We start from the raw sequence: 23305 nt of genomic DNA on the forward strand, positions 1-23305 counted from the left end.
AAAGTGTGTGTAAGGCGAAAAGTTTGTCTGCCAAACCATCATTTCCCATAAGAAACCATTAAAATGAAAATAATCCGTACCCAGGTCCCCATAAAACATAATTTTCGACGAAATAAGCCTAAAAACTACACAAAATATACCATATTTTATGTATAACAAATGTGCTATTGTATTGTAATTAATAAAATGAAGTGTAATGTACAGTGATACCTCAGCTTACAAACTTAATTGGTTCTCAGAAAGTGTGTGTAAGGCGAAAAGTTTGTCTGCCAAACCATCATTTCCCATAAGAAACCATTAAAATGAGAATAATCCGTTCTCAGGTCCCCATAAAACATACTTGTCTTCAAAATAAGCCTTAAACTACACAAAATAGCCTTCATTTTATGTATAATAAATGAGCTATTGTATTGTAATGAAAGAAATAAACTGTACTGTAGAGTAAAGTCGTTTTATAGACCTTTGTGATGGTCGTTGATGTAGTTGCCCCTTGATGATATCCGAGTGAAGTTGCCGTGCTTTCTCGGCAATAATACCCTCACTCACACTGTCCCCTGCTAGCTGCTTTTCGTTACTCATTCTGCCAGCCAAGATTATATTCTTGCGAATTTAATGTTCGTGAGGCGAAAAATGTGTTAGCGAAAGTGTTCGTAAGCTCCGGTATCACTGTCCTTGCTTGCTTCCGACGCCGCAGAACGACAAGAAGAGCCAGCTGGAGGGCAAACTGAAGGACGTCCGCTTCCGTCTTTCGGCCCAGCGCAGGGAAGTGGAGCGGACCAACCAGGCCCGGGAGACCCGCGTGGCTGAGATCACTTTGTTGCAGCAACAGTTGCAAGTATGGTCCCAAACCCCCCGCCATCCTCCACACAGATTTTTGTCGTGATTACGAACGCTTGCTAACGTCACCGCAGGACTCCCAGCACTGGCTCGGAAGTCTTATTCCCGACAAGCAGAGTCTCAACGACCAGCTGAAACAGGTTCAGCAGAACAGCCTTCATCGTGAGTCCGACTTCGCCCCCCCCATCGAACCTCTCCCGGCCTCCATTTTTTTGGTTCTTATGTGTTATATTATTTCTGTGCAGGCGACAGTCTTTGTTCGCTGCAGAAGGCCGTGGACCAGAAGGAGTCCAGCAGACAGCTGCTGAGAGAGCAGTTGGACACGGTGGAGAGGGAAACCCGGGCCAAGCTGCTGGAGATTGACGCCTTCAACACGCAGCTGAAGGTAGACCGACGTTTGTGATTGACACCTGTCAGTCAGCCTGCGTTTGCTCTCTCTCGATGTGTACACCGCATACGTGACCAGGCGCTCATGATGCGGTAGAGCAGGGGTGTCAAAGTCATTTTTTGCCGCGGGCCACATTGTATGTTATGGTTTCCTCTCGAGGGCCGTTATGAATTTGGGGAACCTGTTAGAATGTTTAAATCCCTTCAAATATTTCATATACAGCACACAGCAAATTAATGAATAACTCGTTTTCAAATCTGAAGTCAAGAATAATGACTTTTATTGCGGTTGACATCCAAAAATATGAAATTTTGGCTCAGATTTTAGCAATCATCATGGAATTTAACAAGTTTGATTTGCTTTCGCGGGCCGAAAAAAATGATGTGGCGGGCCGGATTTGGCCCGCGGGCCTTGACTTTGACACCTGTGCTGTAGAGTCAAGACCATGACCTTCCGTCTTGCTTTTGACTCCTCCCCCTCCAAACCCCACCCATTCCTTTTCTGTGGCCTCCTAACCCATCTCCACTTTGCCTGTCGCCATCTCTCTCCCGCCCGCTCTGTCAACCTTGATCGAGCTTTTCACTATGAACGCTACTTCCTGTTTTCTACTCCTTTATTTATTTCACTGCTCCCCCGACCCCCAACTCCTTTTTTTGGCTCCATTACCCACACCAGTCTCTGTGTGAGTTCTATGCCAGCCACTGTGCCAGGATAGAAGCCCTGCGGCGGCGGCTTGACGACAAGCAGAGAGGGAGACAGGTAGAGCACACTGCCACTGCTGGACTGGGGTGGTACTGCCACTGGAATGCCGCCTGATTGCAGAGAATTCAACCAAAAAAAAAACCATCAAATTGTTTATTCATAATAATATGACATTTTTTTGATAAGTACAGTGGTTTGTTGCTTTTCGCCGTACGAACATTAAATTCACGAGAATACAATCTTGGCATCCGAACTAGTTTTCGGCGGACGAACCAAACCACAAAGTGCCACTGTGGCTGGCGGACTAGTTTTCGGCGGATCAACACAGAACCACACGGTCGAACAACACCACGGTGAGTGGTGGACTAGTTTTACACACCCCCTTTGTGCAGACGTGGGTTGCTATCAAGAGGAGTACTTTTGCTATTACGCAACGGAAAAAGACTCCACCACAGGCTAGCGTTAAGCCGAAGAGGACACAAAAGAAAATGACGGTCGAGCAGAAGAAGGAGATCATCGAAAAACACCAACAAGGTGTGCGTTTGTGTGACTTAGCGTGACAGTACCAGTACGCTAAGTCGACCATTGCTACGTGTGGCTAAGGGTGTTCCTATGTTGTCTAAGCAACGGTCTCAGGCAATAGAAGAGGTTCATTTGGATGAAAAGCAGCTAGCAGAGGACCGTGTGAATGAGGGTATTATCGCTGAGAAAGCACGGCTACTTCACTCGGATATCATCAAGAGGCAACTACGTCAACGACCATCACAAAGGTCAATAAAACGACTTGATTATACAGTACAGTTTATTTCTTTAATTACAATAAAATAGTACATTTATTATACATAAAAATAAGGTATATTTTGTGTAGTTTTAAAACTTATTTAGTAGAAAATTAGGTTTTATGTGGAACTGGGAACGGATTATTCTCATTTTAATGGTTTCTTATAGGAAATGATTATTTGCAAGATGAACTTTTCACCTTACACACACTTTCTGGGAATCAATTAAGTTCGTAAGCTGAGGTGACACTGTATTTGGTCCACGTCGTTCCCAAAATAACGTGAAGAATTTCCCATCAAGAAGCAGCGCGGTAGCATCAAGACACACCGGCCAAGATTGCTTTGACTTTGTCGCTTTCGTTCACGCTTGACTTGCACGAACTGACCCTGGTGTGCTGTGTGTTTGTTGCAGAATAGGATGTGAATTTGGAAATACCAAAGCACAAATGTTGGCGAGTTCACTGTATTCACAAATGGCTGCATGGCACCTTTACTTCCTCTTGTGGGAGGAGTTTAATCCACAATCTCCTCAATCTAATCAAGTGTGGTCTGTTGTGATTGATAGATGACTTTTCTAATAGCGCAGTTGGTTGTCATCACTGCGCACGGGTCCCTGAACTAATCCATATCACTGTTGCTGCCACCACTACTGCTGTTGTTGTCGGTGATAACCCGTGGCGACCAATCAATTCCATCCCCGCTCCCTCTTTACCGTTCCTGTATCACTTGTGTCACCTCGCAGGAGCTGAGAGACATCCACAGTCGGCAACAGAGACAGAAGCAGAAGGAGCTGGAAGGAGAGTCGCGCTCGATGACGCACACGCCGATTGACAGGGATTCCGCCGAGCTGCGGGAGAACAGGTCCGGCTCCAAATACAGTCAAAGATGGGGTTTCCACCATAATCCGTTCCAGAAAGCGGCTTTGAAAACCGATTTGGTCAAAAATTCATTCCAATCAATGTCATCCATGTTTTTTTATCGTGATTGAACAATACAAACACGTTGATTCCTTTTTTGGTTGTCAACCGAGGCATAAAAAAACAGACATTTTGGGTCAAAAAATTGGACGAGAACCGAGGTGTTCGAAAACCCAGGTTTGACTGTATGTGTTTTAAATGAGACATTGTTGCCTTGGAAAGAGAATAGAAGCATTTTCCCTGATGAAAAATGCAAATCCAGGTAACATCCGAGTTACGACCGTATTTACAACCATGACCGCCAGCCCCTTTTTTTGTTTGTTTTTTAAATTCTATGCCTAGCACCGCAACGCGCAAACAGCCGGCAATGCGTACTACAATCTTGGCCAGCCAGCATGTCACACACTTGCACAGCAATCTACTGCGTGACTACACTCAATACAGTAGTCATACAGTGCAGATACCATCTCTTCATATACAGTGCAGATACCATCTCGATACCATCAATGAGAGGGGGTGTCGAAAGTAGCACCGGCTGGAGCGCTGTTCGGTCGTGTGCTTCCGCCGAAGATCACTCTGCCAGAGCCGAAGGTGTGCTTTGGTGTTCTTCTGCCAAAGATTACTCCACCAGCCGTGGTGGATGTTGTATCATGAAAATAGTGCGTATCAAAAGGTTTAATTTTCATAAATTTGACGTTCGTAAGACGAAAAGTTCGTAAGATAAGGTGTTCGCAAGTTGAGGTCTCCCTGTACAGTTATACAGTAATAAAAATCGATCATATGAAAATGATAAAAATGACACTAAAGGGTAAGTATAACATTATCAATAAACTGTAGAGTAAACAGTTTTGTATACATTACAGGTACATATCCAGTAATATAAATCGCTAATATAAAATGCTAAAAATGACACTAAAAGCTAAGTATAACATTTATAAATGAACTGTACAGTAAACAGTTTTGTATACATTACAGGTACAGTTATACAGTAATAACATCGATAATACGAAATAGAAAATGATAAAAACAACAGATTGACATCGTATACTATCCTGTCATATAAACGTTACGTTGACCATTTTGAATGGATTTCGTCTTGCGACCGTTTGACTTTCGACCCTTTTGTCGGAACAGAACCCGGTCGTAATTCGAATGTTACCTGTATGTGAACCTGCATATCCATAATAGCTTGCCATATTGACCTCCAAGTTATGAAAAAGTAATCTTGTACTTCAGGGTGTCCTCGGACAAATCTCTGGCTTGGAGCAATGATGACGCCACCGCCTCAAGTTCCTCCCTGAAGGCACCGAGCCCCGCTTCCGCCTCGCACAGCTGGCTCAACCGAGTGAGCCAAGAGGAAGAGGGGAGGAAAAGCAGAGGCGAGGGCGAGGACGCCGACGGCCGCCAGACCGCCGCGTCCTCGGAAGAGAAGGACGAAGAAGCTCGGGAAAGAAAGACGCAGGAGAAACTCAATAAGCTCTTCGGCCAGCCCACCGACCCCTGGGCCTCATCAGGTCGGTTGAAAGTGACGTGTTGCTATGACAACACCTGATCGCTATTTCAATTGGATTCGATTAGTTTTTATTCGTCTTGCAGTGGAGAAATTGACATTTCACAGCATCAAAGTGATGAAAGAAAGAGGAAAGGAAAGAAAGAAGTAGAAAAACAAAATACAGGAGCTGCTGTAAAGGCAGCCACTCTCACTGCGCCATCTTAAATCAGAATCACAATCAAAATCATCTACTAAGTATGTAGAACACACAAGGAATTTGTCTCCGGTAGAACACGCTGCACTAGTATCATAAGAAAAATGGAGGCACTTTCCAGTTCTATTTGTGTTACTGTTTAGATCAGGGGTGTCAAAATCATTTTTTGCCGCGGGCCACATTGTAGTGGTTTCCTCTCGAGGGCCGTTATGAATTTGGGGAACCCATTAGAATGTTTAAATCCCTTCAAATATTACATATAGAGCACACAGCAAATTAATGATTAACTCGTTTTCAAATCTGAAGTCAAGAATAATGACTTTTATTGTGGTTGACATCCAAAAATATGAAATTTTGGCTCAGATTTTAGCAATCATCACGGAATTTAACAAGTTTGATTTGCTTTCGCGGGCCGAAAAAAATGATGTGGCGGGCCGGATTTGGCCCGCGGGCCTTTACTTTGACACCTGTGGTTTAGATAGTTAATGGCGACGGGGGGGGGGGGGAAGAAGCTGTTTAAATGTCTGCTGGATTTGGTGCGCATGGATCGGTAGCGCCTGCCTGAGCTAGGGGAGTCACTGGAAAAGGTGGTGGGCCGGCTGCGGAGGGTCCTGTAGGATTTGTTTATTGCCCTTGTTTGGATTCTTGCAGTGTGCAAGTCCTCGAGAGTGGGTAGGGCGGTGGCCATGATTTTCTGCCGCCGTCCTAACTGTCCGTTGAAGTCAGATTTTGTTTATTTTTACGGTGGGCCCTAACCAGCGGTGATGGAAGTCAAAACAAAAAAAAAAAAACAAAAAAAAACGAACAAAATAAAATTACAACACAAAAGACAGAGACAGTCATTCAATCTTAAGCATTTTCTGCACCGTCTTTGTTGCATGAAGCAGTTCTAGATGAACATGGACAAGATCAACGCGTCCTTTTCACCAGTGGATCAGGGACGTCATGGTGAAATGTGCACATCTGCTACGAGCTAAATGTTAAAAGCTAACATAACACAAAGCTGTAGCATCCATTGACAATAAGAGATTGTCTCACAGCTCCTGCCCCACGTCAATCCGCTTCAATTCCAAGCCGCGACCGATCCAAATACAGTAAAGTCTCGTTATATCGATATTCCCACCGACTATCGATATATCCGACCCTTCAATTTTTGCATAGAAATAGTATCGATATAACCGGGAATATCGATATATCCGATGTCGATATAACGAGACTTTACTGTACGTCATCGGCGCTCTGCGCTGACGCTCCTTAGTTCTTGACAACTGAAATTGGAGACCTTGCACGTTATTTGACTTAGGTCGTGTTGTTGTTGTTGTTGTTTTTTTTTTTGAACGTCAGAAAAAACTGCGGCAACGAGCCTCTTTGAGCAGAAGGCAGCAGCAATCAGCGGCTCGGAGCAGCAGCAGCAGGCTCTGAAGGTGGTCTACTACCGAGCGCTCTACCCGTTCGATGCTCGCAGCCACGATGAGATCAGCATCACCCCCGGCGATGTCATCATGGTATGCAACTCGGCACGATGCAGCACAATGAAGTCCTGTACCGATGAACCGTGATCGAATTGGACCCGATATTTTTGATCGGGTCCAGTGTTTCAATCCAAGCTTTTGACTGTTGATGCCATCGTGTCAAATCAATGTCGCTTACAGTTTGGATAGCTGCCAATATGCTACGTTATATGCGGGTGGATAACGCTTTGCTCTCTTCCTTGGTGTGCAAACTGAAGGTGAAGGGGGAATGGGTAAGTGCCCGCCCGCCCTGCTGTGGCCCGGCGTCGACGACCTTGTCGGCGACCTTGTCAGCTCATTCTCACTCACGTTCGTCCACTCGCCATTTCAATGTCTCCAACCAGCTAGATGTAAGGTATTAGCCAGCTAGCTGAATGGAAAGAGAGCTAGCTACATCGCTCGCTAGCTATCTCGCTCGCTAGCTACCTCGCTTGCTAGCTACCTTTCTTGCTAACTAGCTTGATCGCCAGCTAGCTCAATAGATGAGCATGGCACTTGACATGCTTGATTAGCTTTTACGGGCCAAATATAATGATGTGGCGGGCCAGATTTGACCCCCGGGCCTTGACTTGGACACCTGTGATGTAAGGGATAAGCCAGATAGCGGAATAGAAAGAGAGCTAGCTCAATCGCGAGCAAGCTAACTCGATAGATGGGCATGGAATTTCATAAGTTTGATAGTGGGCCAGATTTTGCTCCCGGGCCTTGACTTTGACACCTGTGATGTAAGGGATAAGCCAGATAGCGCAATAGAAAGAGAGCTAGCTAGCTTGATTGCTTGCTAGCTCGATTGCCAGCTAGCTGGATAGAGGAGCATAGCACTTGACAAGCTTGATTTGCTTTTGCGGGCCGAATAAAATGATGTGGCGGCCCAGATTTGGCCCCCGGGCCTTGACTTTGACGCGTGATGTAAGGGATAAGCGAGATAGCTGAATAGACAGAGAGCTAGCTCAATTGCTAGCTAGCTAGTTCGATATATGAGCATGTAATTTCACAAGTTTTATTTGCTCACACGGGCTGAATAAAATGACGTAGTGGGCCAGATTTGGCCCGCAGGCCTTGACTTTGACACCTGTGGGCATCCCGACTTCATTGGAATTGGCTTTGGTGGTACTTGACACTGATTTGTCATCGCGGATGTCCCAGCGCGAGGGGGCGCAATGCGATCAGCATCGTCAAAGAACATCGCTGTGTGTAATAAATATGAATATGCGCAGGTTACGAAATTCATCATTCATGTATTTAAAGTCCAGTGTGTATTGTGTGTCAATATTTACACTCTTCCCATTTCACATCCCTGCCAATATTACTTTATCCCCCCCCCCCCCCAAAAAAAAAAAAAAAAAATCATACATATGATCATCGATGACAAGGTTTCTTCAGCCGTCATCTGTACTTCTTTGAAGGTGTCGGACGTGTCACCTCTTATCCAAGAGGCTTCGTCAGCTAACTATTTTTTTTTGCTGGTAGTTTTGGCCCTATATATATCCCTACTGTCCAGATGTGGCGGTGCCAGACTCTGCTATGATTGGTCCCTGCTCTCAGGTTGGGGGGAGCAGAGGACTACTCCTTGCACAATCAGGCCAGTCATACACCCCATACTACACTGATTATTTCTATTGTCCTGACTGATTACTTCTATTGTCCTGCCTATGGGGAGTACGACTGGCCTGATTGCGCCATTTGCTCTAGTATCACCTCATCAGCATAAATAAGCCTATGCTGCCTAAGAAGTCTGTACAAATGATCCAAATTGATCCTCACCCCACCATGGCGATTTAGTGAAGGGTTTTTCTGTTTTACTAAAATAGCTTCTTTTACTCCCCTTTCAAACCATCTATTTTCTTTTGCTAAAATGTTAACCTCATCGTCGTCAAATGAGTGGTTGCTAGCTTTTAGGTGCACGCCATGTCTGGACAGTAGGCATCTATATAGGGCCAAAACTACCAGCAAAAAAATGTTAGTTCGCTGACGAAGCCTCTTGGATAAGAAGCGAAATGTCCGACACCTTCAAAGAAGTACAGATGACGGCTGAAGAAACCTTCTCATCGACGGACCTCTCCTGTAGGCATACACATGATCATATTCGTGATCATTGACCCACCGTATCCAGATTTCTGAATTCAGTTAGCATCTGGCGCAGTTACCGTCTCCCATGTCCCACCCGACAGGTGGATGAGTCTCAGACGGGAGAGCCCGGTTGGCTGGGCGGAGAGCTGAGGGGACGAACCGGCTGGTTTCCGGCCAATTACGCCGAACGGATATCGGACAGCGAAGCGCCCGTCAGCCTGCGTGCGCCCGCCTCCTCTTCAACGGCAACTTCGGGCCAGCAGCCCGACTGCACGCCGCCTCCCGCCCCCGGGCAGACGTCATCGTCCACGTCGTCCGCTAACAGTAACTGGGCCGACTTTAGCACCACGTGAGGGTTACACTTGACGCTTTTCTCCCGCATACCCCCACAAAAAAAATTCCCGCGCATGTCACGTCAGCAAAGGTATAAATCATGGCAACTGTGACATTTGTGGCTTTCACATCATTTTTAGTCAACAGCAAATGGAAGAGCAGCACAAAATGGCCACCCATTAACATGACAACATATGTGATAACAATAATGATAATGACAATGACGAAGGCCACACGACGACGATAATAATGATAATAATGATGATAATAATAATCATAATCATCATCATCATAATCACAATTGTAATCATAATCATAATCATCAAAATAAATAATAAATAATAAATAATAATACATTTATTTTATTTATAAGCGCCTTTCAAAACTCTGAAGGTCACTTTTCAGTCACAGGGTCAGTTTTTCAGTGGGCGAGCCACACGCGCCAGCGTTCACTTAAATAGATAGAAAAGTTATCGAGCTAGCTAATAGATAGCTCGCTAGCCAGCCAGATAGGCAATAGATAGCAAGTACCAGGAGATAGCAAATAGATAGCAAATAAACTTAGAGGCTTATCTAGCTAGTTAATATTTAGCTAGCTAGATAGCTATCTAGCCAGCTTCATAGCTAATACATAGCGAATACCGATAGATAGCGAATAAACGTAGATGCTTATCTAGCTAGCTAATAGATAGCTAGTGAGATAGCTATATACCTAATAGATAGATAGATAGCTATATAGCTAGTAGATAGCTAGCCAGATAGCCAGCTAGGTAGCTAATACATAGCGAATACCGATAGATAGCAAATAAACTTAGAGGCTTATCTAGCTGTCTATTAGCTAGCTAGATAGATAGCTATATAGCTAATAGATAGCTATATAGCTAATAGATAGCTGGCTAGATAGCCAGCTAGATAGCTAATACATAGCAACGACCGGTAGACAGCAAATAGATGACAAATAAATAAACTTAGAGGCTTATCTAGCTAACTAATAGATAGCTAGCTAGATAGCTATATGGCTAATAGATAGATAGCTAGATAGCTAATACATAGCGAATACCGATAGATAGCAAATAAATAAACTTAGAGGCTTATCTAGATAGCTAATAGATAGCTAGCTAGTTAGCCAATAGATCGCAAATACCGAAAAATAGCAAATAAATAACCTTAGAGGCAAATAAATCAATTATTGCATGCTTGAAAACGTGGCCAAAAGGCTGCCCTTTTTTTCCCCTCAACACTCTTAGAGACAATTAAACCTTTTGAGACGCGTGTTATTTTGTTTCTTGTTTTCCTGTTGCCCCGTGAAAACAATTTTGACGTATGTTGTGAACGTTTTTTTTTCAGCTGGCCATCAAACATGAGCAGCCAAATGGAGAGCGAGGGATGGGACGCGTGGCCCACCTCGTCGGCCGCACCCAATCCGTCCCTCGGCGTGCCGTCCGCTCAGCTGCGGCAGCGCTCGGCCTTCACGCCGGCCACCATGACGGCGGGCTCCTCGCCGTCTCCCGTCCTGGGCCAAGGGGAAAAGGTGGAGGGTCTGCAGGCTCAGGCCTTGTACCCTTGGAGAGCCAAGAAGGACAACCACCTCAACTTCAACAAAAATGAGGTCAGATCCAAAATCACATCAACTTTTTTAAACTTCGGTTTTCGAACGTCTTGGTTCTCAACCATTTCGCTTTTCAACCAAAAATGTCTGTTTTTTTATGCCTCAGTTTGCAACCGATAAATTGTTCTCGACCAAACTGAGCGCACCTAAATGCACCACTCGATTAGTCAATCACAATTTAAAAAAAAAGCAGATATTGATTATAATGGGAATTTTTTTTTTTTTTTTTTTTTTTACAAAATCAGTTTTCAAGCAGGTTTCTGGAAATGATTATGGTCAAAAACCCAGGTTTGACTATATTGGAGAACATGTGTGCTATTCTGTAGCAAATTCCTTATTTTTAACTCATTCACTGCCAGATGATGTGCAATAATGTGTCCACTGCAGTGCCAGGGTTTTTGTCATTGTCACTCAAATTCCAGGACCCACAGAATATTGACTTTTAGGACGACATAAAATTCAATGCAGCATAACAAACCTTAGACTCTCTTCTTTTCATCACAATAAATGGTTATTTTTTAAGTTGTATTGGTCTGGAGTTATCTGAGTTACGACCGGGTTCCGTTCCGACAAAACGGTTGTAAGTCAAACGGTCAAGTCGAAATCCATTCAAAATGACCGACATGACGTTTGCACGACAGGATAGTAGACGTTTTCAATCTGTTGTTTTTAAGCAACAATTTCTATTGAATACTATTATAGACCAAACTGTTTACAGTTCATTTATAAATTTCATAACTTTTAGTGTCATTTTTGTACATTTTTGTTAGTGTCAGCGCACGGTTAAAGTAAAGGTGGCAAAGCCCAAACAAAAGGCCTATGTTGTATGCTCGGCTGGACAGCAAGGAAGGTGAGACTGATCTTTACAGGCTGGCGAGACAGAGAGAAAGATGGTAAGGACCTGCAGCAGGTTCGGGTGATTAAGGATAGAGATGGCAATGGATTAACAGGTGCCTGTAGTGTGATGGCACGATGGAAAGAGTACTTTGAAGAATTGATGAATGAGGAAAATGAGAAGGAACAAAGAGTAGAAGACGTGACTGTTGTGGACCAAGACGTAGCAAACATTAGCAAGGATGAAGTGAGGAGGGCGCTGAAGAGAATGAACGGGGGAAAGGCACTTGGGCCTGATGATTTACCAATCGAGGTATGGAAGTGTCTTGGAGAGGTAGCGGTGGTGTTCTTGACTGGGTTATTCAACAAGATCTTAAATGGTGAACAGATGCCTGAAGAATGGAGACGAAATGTACTCGTGCCCATTTTTGAGAACAAAGGAGATGTGCAGAGTTGTACTAACTACAGAGGAATAAAGTTGATGAGCCATGCAATGAAACTCTGGGAAAGAGTAGTTGAAACTAGACTAAGAGCAGAAGTGAACATTTGTGAGCAGCAGTATGGCTTCATGCCAAAAAAGAGTACGACAGATGCAGTGTTTGCTTTAAGAATGCTGATAGAGATGTACAGGGAAGGTCAGAAGGAATTGCATTGTGTCTTTGTAGATCTGGAGAAAGCGTCTGACAGGGTGCCCAGAGAAGAGCTGTGGTATTGCATGAGGAAGTCTGGAGTGACAGAAAAGTATGTCAGAGCGGTGCAAGACATGTATCATGACTGTAAGACAGTTGTTAGGTGTGCTGTCGGTGTGACTGAGGAATTCAAGGTGGAGGTGGGACTCCACCTGGGGTCAGCTCTGAGCCCCTTCTTGTTTGCTATGGTGATGGACAGGCTGACAGACGATGTTAGACAAGAATCTCCTTGGACCATGATGTTTGCAGATGACATTGTGATCTGTAGCGAAAACAGGGAACAGGTGGCGGAGAAACTAGATATGCCCTGGAAAGGAGAGGAATGAAGATCAGTCGCAGCAAGACGGAATATATGTGTGTGAATGAGAGGGATCCAAGTGATGCTACAGAGAGAAGATATAAAGAAGGTGGAGAATTTTCATCAGAAATGTAAATTTCTCCATTTGAAGTACTTAAGGGGTCAACTGTCCAGAGCAATGGAGAGTGTGGAAAACAGGTGAAGAAGCGTGTCCAGGCAGGCTGGAGCGGCTGGAGAAAAATGTCAGGTGTGATGTGTGATAGAAGGGTTTCAGCTAGAATGAAAGGAAAAGTGTAATAAAACCGTGGTCAGACCAGCCATGATGTTTGGACTGGAGACAGTGCCACTGAAGAAAAGACAGGAAGCAGAGCTGGAGGTAGCAGAGCTGAAGATGTTGAGGTTTTCCTTGGGAGTGACCAGGTTGGATAGGATCAGGAATGAGTACATTAGAGGGACAACTCATATTAGAGGCTTTGGAGAGAAAGTCAGAGAGGCCAGACTGAGATGGTTTGGACATGTCCAGAGGAGAGAGAGTGACTATATCGGGAGAAGGATGCTGAGCCTTGAACTGCCAGGCAGGAGACGGAGAGGAAGACCAAAGAGGAGGTTTATGCATGTGGTCAAAGAAGACATGAAGGTAGCTTGTGTGAGAGAAGAGGATACACAAAACCGGGTTAGGACATTGATTCGCTGTGGCGACCCCTGAGGGGAAAAGCCGAAAGGAAAAGAAGAAGTAGTGTCATTTTTCTCATTTTATATTTCGTATTATCGATTTGTATGACTGTATAACTGTACCTGTAATGTATACAAAACTGTTTACTGTACAGTTCATTTATGAATGTTATACTTACCTTGCTCTACCTGCTAACGGCCAGAAGAGGTCGCCCGACACACACGCTCGGACTCAGGCAGACACAGAAGGAAAAAAGCAGTATACAGTACTACAGGAGACGGTATCTGCACCATATAACTACTGTATTGAGTGTAGTCACGCAGTAGATTGCTGCGCGAGTGTGTGATATGTTGGCTGGCCAAAATTGTAGTATGCGTTGCCGGCTGCTTGCGCGTTGCGTGCCAGGGGTAGAATTAAAAAAAAAAAGTCTGGCGGTCGTGGTTGTAAGTACGGTTGGCCGTAACTCGCGCCGGTCGTAACTTGGATGTTACCTGTATCTTGGTTTATAAAGCGCTTTAACATTTGAAGCTGTAACAAAGCGCAAACAGGAGAAAAAAGGGAAATGCTGCACCCTCGTGGAAGGAAAAAAACAGTTCTTACTTTTTTAAAGAATTCTTATTGTAATTGTCAATGAAATTGCATTGTAGATCATCACAGTGCTGGAGCAGCAGGACATGTGGTGGCTGGGAGAGCTCCAAAGCGGACAGAGAGGATGGTTCCCCAAAAGCTACGTGAAGCTCATCTCTGCCGCCGTCGCCGCCATGCCCCCGCTCACGCTCACTGTGGCGCCTCCCATCGCAGCCCCGATCGCTGCCCCGCTCGTTTCTTCGGCACGTGGCAAAAACGCAAGGTAGAAAGTTTGATTTTTTTTCATACGAGAGCGACAAATGGACGCTTTTCCTTGTTCGGCTTCCAGCGAATGTGCGTTGTCGGAGAGCCCCCTGAACGGAAAGCGCCCTTCGCCCGCCCCGTTCAAGCCCTCCGAGTCGGGAGAAGGTAAGCCAAACTTTTCCCGTGGCGCCCACTCGTCATTGATCTTGCGCGTTCCTTTGTTTTTGCGTAGAATACGTGGCCATGTACACGTACGAGAGCAGCGAGCAGGGCGACTTGAGTTTCCAGCAAGGAGACGTCGTGGTGGTGGCCAGGAAGGAAGGCGACTGGTGGACCGGCACAGTGGCGGGCAAGACTGGCGTCTTCCCTTCTAACTACGTCAAGCCACGAGATGCGTCCACGGAGGTAAAGGTGAAGCAGCATGTGGCACGCAATCACGGCTGATTTCATTCTTTATTTTTGTTTGTGTTTCCAGGCTTTAGGAGCAGCGGGAAAAACGGGGAGCCTTGGCAAGAAACCAGGTGATTGAACGGTGACGGCATCTGTGAATCTGGTCATCACGTCCAGTGATACCTCGGTTTACGAACCCCTTGGCTTACGAACTTTTTGGTTTCCGAACGTTAAACGTAATGTAAAACGTTATGAAAATTTTACCTAGGCACACAAGCTATTTTTCCGGATACACACGGAGCGCCTCCATGTGTGAGGTGTCGTTTGCGAACGAGCCCGTTCTCCGAAGAATAAAATGGCAGCCGGCTTGTTTTGGTCCTCTACTCCCCGAACCCAGTCTTCGGTCAAGAATGCAGTAGTGAGGGGAGGTGGTTGAAACATTAAAGAGACATGCAGACGTCAGAGAGAGAGTGACAAAATGGATAGATGAAATGTATTATTATTATTATAGAAAACAGTGAAATTTGGACTTGTTTCAACTTCGATAGTTCAAAGGCAGAGTGCAGACTGCAAGGTTAAAATTCCAATCAATCAGGCTCCACAAATAAACCGCACAAGCCATCTGTACACTTGATGACAAACGCTATCAACCCAGCTAAACAGAACACAATTGATGAGGAACAAGGTAAAATTATCGCAGACAAAGCACGTACAAGGGATCATTCCTCAAGATGGTGAAAGAAGTAGGATACGTTCCTCATCAAGTGTTTAATGCTGATGAAACCGGCCACTCCATTGCATCAAGCCATCAACGACCATCATAAAGGTAAATAAAACGACTTTATTTTAGAGTACAATTTATTTAATTATTATAAAATAGCACATTATTAAACATACAATAAGGTATATTTTGTGTAGTTTTAATGCTTAGAAAATTGGAAAGTAGAAAATTATGTTTTATGGGGACCTGGGAACGGATTATTCTCATTTTAATGGTTTCCTATGGGAAATTAATTTTTGGTATACACACTTTACGCCTTACACACTCTGTCTGGGAACCAATTAAGTTCGTAAGCCAAGGTATCACTGTATTTGATTGATCCGTTTTTTCCCCCTCTGATCCAGTGACAATCTCGTGCGTGTGTGTGTGTGTGTGTGTGTGTGTGTGTGTGTGTGTGTGTGTGTGTGTGTGTGTTCATCGTCCAGGCTTAACACTAGATGCAAAGTATTTAGCACTAAGTAGATAGCAGCGCTAGAAATCATTTGATTTGTCATGTGGCGCAGGGATGCGCCTGGGTGGCACCCTTGCGCCAATTTGACAGCCACTGGCACAACTGTGGAACTCCACTGCGCCAGCGCCGATTACGATTGACGCATATTGCTACATGATTTGCGCCACATATGACATACAGTGATACCCCAGCTGACGAACGCTTTAACTTACTAACGTTTCGCTTTACGGACATTAAATTCGCGAGAATATAATCTTGGCATACAAACTAGTTTTTGGGAAACACACGAAGCGCCACAATGGCTGGCGGACTAGTTTTCGGCGAAAGAACTCTAAACCACACAGTCGAACAGCGCCACGATGACTGGCGGACTAGTTTTCCACATCCACTTTCTTTGAGTGCAGACGTGGTTTGAAAGAAATCAAAACCTGGATTGCCCAAAACATACAATTGAGTCGAGTTAATAATCCGATCTGCCCAACTCACGATCAACTCTCTATTTCCACCATCTCTTTTCATCAGAGATTGCCCAGGTGATCGCCCCCTACTGCGCGACGGGAGCGGAGCAGCTAACGTTAGCGCCGGGGCAGTTGATCCTCATCAGGAAGAAGAACCCGGGAGGCTGGTGGGAAGGCGAGCTTCAGGTACAAAAAAAATAATTGAAATTAATAGAAGCGGCAAGAAAACAATTTAGAAGAGAGCGTTGAAGTCTTAAGTCCTCGTTGAGTTCAGACTGGAGCTGAACTACAGGGAAGATCGACCGCTAGGACTTAGCGAGATTTCAATGGTCTGCATCCAATCAGCTTCGCCGTGATCGAACTCGGGACGGATGGCTAGATGCGTCTTGCGCTTGTTACAATCATGCTCGTGAAATTTGAGGTGCTGTCGGAGCGCCGCGTTAGCCGTCGGAGCGCCGCGTTAGCCGTGTACGATGCCGTTTTTCATCGGACGCTTGACATTCTGCGCTTCAGGCCCGAGGGAAAAAGCGGCAAATCGGATGGTTTCCCGCCAATTACGTCAAGCTGCTCAGCCCCAGCACGAGCAAGACCACGCCCACCGAGCCCACGCCGCCAAAACTGGTCCCCGTCAACACTGGTATACAAGCACACACATGGAAGGGGGTTAGCCAGACTCACATTTGCTGACACCCACATCACTTTCAAGGCCCGGATCCACCTTTTAAAGTTTTATGTCAAGGGTGTCAGTCATTTTTTTTGCAGCGGGAAGGCCACATTGTTGTTACAGTTTCCTCTTGGGGGGCCGTTATGAATTTGGGGAATTCATTAGAATGTTTAGTTCCCTCCACATATTCCATATAGAGCGCACAACAAATTAACAACTAATTTTCACATCTGATCTCAAAAATATTGATTGTCATTGTGGTTTAAATGGGACAGTTTGAAATTTTGGTTCAGACTTTAGCAAGCATCCTGGAATTTACCCGTGAGGGCCTTAAAATCTGATGTGGTGGGCCATATTTGGCCCCCAGGCCTTGACTTTGACACCTGTGCTTTACAACCTCCAAGTCACAGATACTACAGTAGAACATTAGAATGGCAAGCTCAAGTACACAAAAATACGACAAAACCTCACAAGCACATTACAGACGCTCCCCAACTTACGAACGATATACGTTCCCGAACGGTCGTTTGTAAGGTGAATGTGTTTGTAAGTTGCTTCAGTGCATTTCATACAAAATACAGGTAACATCCGAGATACGACCGGGTTCCGTTCCAACGAAACGGTCGTAAGTCAAATGGTCGTAAGTCGAAATCCATTCAAAATGGCCGACAGGATAGTATACGATGTCAATCTGTTGGTTTTAAGCAATATTTTCTCTTGAATAATACATTTGATATCTTTTAGTATAATTTTTATCATTTTATATTTCGTATAGATTTTTATGACTGTACCTGTAATGTTTACAAAACTGTTTACTGTACAGTTCATTTATAAATGTTATACTTACTTTTTAGTATCGTTTTTATCATTTTATATCTCATATTATCGATTTTTATTACTGCATAACTATACCTGTAATGTATACAAAGCTGTTTACTGTATAGTTCATTTATAAATATTATACTTCCTTTTTAGTGTCGTTTTTATCATTTTATATTTCATATTATTATTTTTTATTACTTCATAACTATACCTGTAATGTACAGTGACACCTCGGTTCTCGACCATAATTCGTTCCAGGACCCTGTTCGAAAAGCGATTTTTTTTTTTCGAACACCGAAACCATCTCTTTGCTCCTGTCACTTCCGAGTTGACAGCCGGGGGCGGGGCTGCCTCTCTCTAATAATAATAATAATAATAATAATACATTTAATTTACAAGCGCCTTTCTGAACACTCAAGGACACTTTACAACAAAGACAACACACAAAACAGTAAAATCATGCATAAAACAATAAATAATAAAACAGCATAATAAATTAGACCATGTAAGCAAGTTTAAACAGGTGGGTTTTCAGGTGAGATTTGAAAGTAGGAAGGGAGTCAATGTTGCGGATGTTGGGTGGAAGTGAGTTCCAGAGTTTAGGAGCGGAGCGGCTGAAAGCTCTGCACCCCATCGTTGTGATCTAATCACGGACACGGAGCATTTATACGGTTCGCGATCACCTCGCCAATGTCGGATGATTGACTCAACTCGCCACCGTACCTGGACTCTTCCTTCGATTCGAGTGTATCCGGTCCGAGGTATTTTCCCTGCGTCCCGTAAATTTATGTCATCTTCCGGGATTGCGTCATTTGCTTTTTGGCGTAGTAAGCGGGTCGGATCACCCCCTGCCTTCTTACTCGCTGTGTTGTCTTTTATTTGTGAATAAACATCCTACTTGGGTAGTATGTGTCTGCTTTGGGATCCCAAACATTACACTACGTTCCGACGAGTCAGCTGCCGTCACTCTCGCTCGGAACGTGACAGCTACGGATGACTCGGCTACAGGATGTTCTTTTCTCTTCAAATATCTATCCAATGACACTTGCTCTCACTCCCACAGCCACATCACTAGATTTCACAGCCTCCTTATTCTTTAATATCGTACTGATCGTAGATTTCGCCATGCTGTATTCCCTAGCCAGATCAGACACTCGCACACCTCCTTCATATTTTGCGATTATTTCTTTCTTAAATGCAATAGTTGTACGCACTACTTTTCTTTTGTCACTTTTAGCATCACTTACTTTCTTTGGAGGCATGATTAGGGGCTAAAACTCTTTTGTAACCCTATATTAAACGCTAGAGCAAAACGCAGCACGTCCGCAAGCGACAACAGGTCATGGAGAGAGCGATACACCCGTACGCCGCTCAGCACCCCACCCTCGCGTACGCACTCACGCGTCGTATTGGCGTTCGAACACCGATTGGTGTCCGAACTACGAAGCAAGAATATCTCAAATATTTTTTTCGAACTCCGATTTGTTCGAACTGTGAGGCGTTCGAGAACCGAGGTACCACTGTAATCAGAACTGTTTACTGTACAGTTCATTTATAAATGTTATACTTACCCTGCTCTCCCTGCTAACGGCCAGAAGAGGTCGCCCGACACACACGCTCGGACTCTGGCGTCACCGAAGGAAAAAAGCAGTGTACAGTACTACAGGAGATGTTGCCGAGATGTTATCTGCACTATAAAACTACTGTATTGAATGTAGCCACGCAGTAAATTGCTGTGCGAGTGTGTGACATGCTGGTTGGCCAAAATTGTAGTGCGCATTGCGAGCCCATTGCGATGCCAGCCGTAGAATAAAAAAAGGGTCTGGCGGTCGTGGTCGTAACTCGGATGTTACCTGCATATATGTGTTTCAGGCTTATATAAGTATGTTGCATGTTTAAGGCTTGTGTAAGTAACCTGTATTGGTTTGTACTGAAAAATAAACATTTAATAAAATGTATGTTCAATAAAAATATTTACATGTACAACTGGACAGAATACTACATATGTTACAACAAAAATGTTCCTATGTACCGTTTTTCATAACTTCAATGTTCGTAAGTCAGGGAGCGTCTGTACTGCTTCCTAACGCGGAATACACTTCCTTCCTCCCTCCCGCTTTTTTTGGGCGTTTGCGGAAGAAGCAGTGTGCCAGGTGATCGGCATGTACGACTACGTGGCGCAGAACGACGATGAGCTGGCCTTCCAGAAGGGTCAGGTGATCACCGTGCTCAACAAGGACGACTGCGATTGGTGGAAAGGCGAATTGAACGGTCGCGAGGGTCTCTTCCCCAGCAACTATGTCAAGCTCACCACCGACACCGACCCCAGCATGCAGTGTGAGTAAAAAAAAAATAGCGACGACAAACGTCCTGTTGAAAACGCACATGCACTCTCTACCTTACACACACACACCTCAGTTTGTGGTGTGGAGACACTGCACCTCTCTCAACGCGCGGCCTTGACGTTTTTTGGAACTCTTTTATTATAACCCCAGTGTGTGTGAATGTTTGTGTGTAGGTGTGTTTCCGCATGATTCTATTTGTTAGCATTGTGTGTTTTTTTTTCTCTCTCCAGCATGCCTTCCACCCCCCGCCCCCTTTCGCCTCCTCAGCATGATCCATCCATCAGAGATGTAGAAATTCTAGAGTTGAACACGTTCCCCTCACACATGTGTTTCATTCATTACACATGTGTCTTGACGTACAGTGTTACCTCAGCTTACAAACTTAATTGGTTTCCAGAAAGTGTGTGGAGGGCGAAAAGTGTGTCTGCCAAATATTAATTTCCCATAAGAAACCATTAAAAATAAGAATAATCCTTTCCCAGGTCCTCATAAAACAATTTTCTACTAAATAAGCCTGAAAACGACACAAAATGTACCTTATTTTATGTATAATAAATGTGCTATTGTATTGTAATGAAAGAAATAAACTACTGTATAATCAAGTCATTTTATTAACCTTTGTGATGGTCGTTAATATAGTTGCCTTGTGATGATACGTAGTGATACCTCGGCTTACGAACTTAATTGGTTCCCAGAAAGTGTGTGTAAGAAAAGTGTGTCTTCCAAAAATGAATTTCCCATAGGAAACCATTGAAAATAAGAATAATCCGTTCCCAGGTCCCCATAAAACATAATTTTCTACTAAATAAGCCTTAAAACTATACAAAATATACCTTATTTTATGTATAATAAATGTGCTATTGTATTGTAATGAAATAAATAAACTGTACTGTATATTAAAGTCATTTTATTGACCTTTGTGATGGTCATTGATGTAGTTGCCTCTTATTTATATCCGAGTGAAGTTGTCGTGCTTTCTGGCCGATAATACCCTCACGCACACTGTCCCCTTTAGTTGTTTTTCAACCTCTTCTCTTGCCTGAGACCATTGCTTAGACAACACAGAAACACCCTTAGCCACACGTAGCAATGGTCGACTTAGCGTACTGGTAGTGGGACGCTAAGTCACACAAACGCACACCTCGTTGGTGTTTTTCAATGATCTTCTGCTCGACTGTCATTTGATTTTGTGGTGGGGTCTTTTTCGGTCCCATAATAATAATAATAATACATTTAATTTCTAAGCGCCTTTCAAAACTCTCAAAGTCACTTTACCGTTACAGGATCAGTTTTTCTGCGGGTGAGCAGCGGCAGCCATACGCGCAAGCGTTCGCTCAACCCGGATGTAACTCAAATAGATAGAAAGCTAGCTAATAGCTAGCTATAACTCATACATAGCCAGCTAACCAGCTAGATAGCAAAAAGAGCTAACCAGACAGCAAGCTAGATAGCAAATAGATAGCTATAAATAGATTGTGCTCAAGAACAACGCTTAATTACGTATTTTTTTACCCAACATTGAGCCAAATAATTCATTGATAGATTAAAAAGGAATAATTGTTGTAAAAAGTGGAAAGGTACATAGACTTCAAATATCTAAATTTGCATATTTGATGTAGAAATAATTTCGAGTTCTGTATGCAATTACTAAAGATACAGAATTCTACCCTTGGTAAAAAAAATATATATATATAAAATGTCAATTTCAAATGGCTGTGCAATAATAATAATAATAATAATAATAATAATAATAATAATAATAATAATAATACATTTCCGTTATAAGTGCTTTTCAAAATTCTCAAGGTCACTTCGCATTCACAGCACAAGTTTGTCTGTGGGTGAGCAGCAGCAGCCACACGCGCCAGCGTTCACTCAACCCGGATATAACTCAGATAGAAAGCTAGCTAGCTAATAGATAGCCAATAGCTAGATAGTTAATCGATAGCTAGCTATAGTTAATCGATGGCTCGCTAGCTAGTTAATCGATAGCTAGCTCGTTAATCGATGGCTAGCTATATAGCTAATAGCTAGCTAGATAGCTAATCGATGGCTCGCTAGCTAGTTAATCGATAGCTAGCTCGTTAATCGATGGCTAGCTATATAGCTAATAGCTAGCTAGATAGCTAATCGATGGCTCGCTAGCTAGTTAATCGATAGCTAGCTAGTTAATCGATGGCTAGCTATCTAGCTAATAGATAGCTAGCTAGATAGCTAATCGATGGCTCGCTAGCTAGTTAATCGATAGCTAGCTAGTTAATCGATGGCTTGCTATATAGCTAATAGATAGCTAGCTAGATAGCTAATAGATAGCTAGCTAGATAGCTAATAGATCGCTAGATAGCCAGCTTGTTAGCTAGATAGCCAGCTGGCTAGATAAACAAAACATTTAAAGTGATTAAAAAAAGAAACTACACTAAATAAAGCAAACAATATTGGTATTTTTATTATTATTATTATTATTATTATTATTGCTATTATCATTATTATTTATTTACTTATTTTCTTCTTCATTTACTATTTAGTTGTTTTTTTGGGCCAAGGTTTTTTTCATTGTCACTCCAATTGCAGGACCCACAAAATATTGATTTTTTAGGACTACATAAACATTCATTACAGTGTTACAAACCGTAGATTTTCCAGATCGAAATAGTTAATTATTAAGTTAAATGGGTCTGGAGTTATCTGCGCTTGAAATGAAGGCAGATGTACAAAATACAATGCAATACATGCATATAGGTTTATATCGTGTTTTAGCAACAAGCTGAAGCTGACATATAGCTGACTAGCTATTAGCTATATGGCTATCTATCTATCCATCTATCTATCTAGTGGGAGGGGAAAAACATTGCCAGAGGTCTGACCAGCGCTTTATTTTGTCTTGACTTTTGAAACAATAAGTGTGCCTTATAGCTTTCTGGCTATCTAGCTAGCAATGTAGCTGGGTTAGCTAGTCAGCTAACTGTCTAGCTGGCTATCTATTAGCTATCTGTTAGCTAGCTAGCGAGCTTTCTATCCATTTGAGTGATATCCGGGTTGAGTTAACGCTGGCGTGTGTGGCTGCCGCTGATCAACCAAAGAAAAACTTTTCCCGTGACTGTAAAGTTACCTTGAGAGTTTTGAAAGGTGCTTAGAAATGATTATTATTGATTTTTTATTAATGATTATGATGATGATTATTATTATTATAACATGGACAAAAGGCAAATGCTGCCCC

General features: G+C 43.4%; 1 protein-coding gene across 5 annotated transcripts in view; it reads left to right on the plus strand.

Annotated features, from left to right (window-relative positions):
* Positions 1–23305, plus strand: part of itsn1 (intersectin 1 (SH3 domain protein)) — a 66426-nt gene that overhangs the window by 19986 nt on the left and 23135 nt on the right. Inside the window, exons 16-32 of one of the 5 annotated variants that reach the window (XM_089012695.1) lie at positions 695–835; positions 912–999; positions 1083–1222; positions 1901–1984; positions 3449–3567; positions 4860–5137; positions 6674–6834; positions 7059–7073; positions 9012–9259; positions 10591–10852; positions 13994–14196; positions 14263–14342; positions 14410–14582; positions 14653–14698; positions 16322–16443; positions 16771–16894; positions 19886–20080. In XM_089012695.1, coding sequence (XP_088868821.1) covers positions 695–835; positions 912–999; positions 1083–1222; positions 1901–1984; positions 3449–3567; positions 4860–5137; positions 6674–6834; positions 7059–7073; positions 9012–9259; positions 10591–10852; positions 13994–14196; positions 14263–14342; positions 14410–14582; positions 14653–14698; positions 16322–16443; positions 16771–16894; positions 19886–20080 — 2479 coding nt within the window. The remainder of the gene's footprint in view (positions 1–694; positions 836–911; positions 1000–1082; positions 1223–1900; positions 1985–3448; positions 3568–4859; positions 5138–6673; positions 6835–7058; positions 7074–9011; positions 9260–10590; positions 10853–13993; positions 14197–14262; positions 14343–14409; positions 14583–14652; positions 14699–16321; positions 16444–16770; positions 16895–19885; positions 20081–23305) is intronic. The other 4 variants (XM_089012693.1, XM_089012692.1, XM_089012696.1 and 1 more) reach the window with 4 other exon arrangements.

This window comes from Hippocampus bargibanti, linkage group LG13, assembly GCF_051943395.1.
Source record: "Hippocampus bargibanti isolate YZ-2025 linkage group LG13, ASM5194339v1, whole genome shotgun sequence".
Classification (NCBI taxonomy): domain Eukaryota; kingdom Metazoa; phylum Chordata; class Actinopteri; order Syngnathiformes; family Syngnathidae; genus Hippocampus; species Hippocampus bargibanti.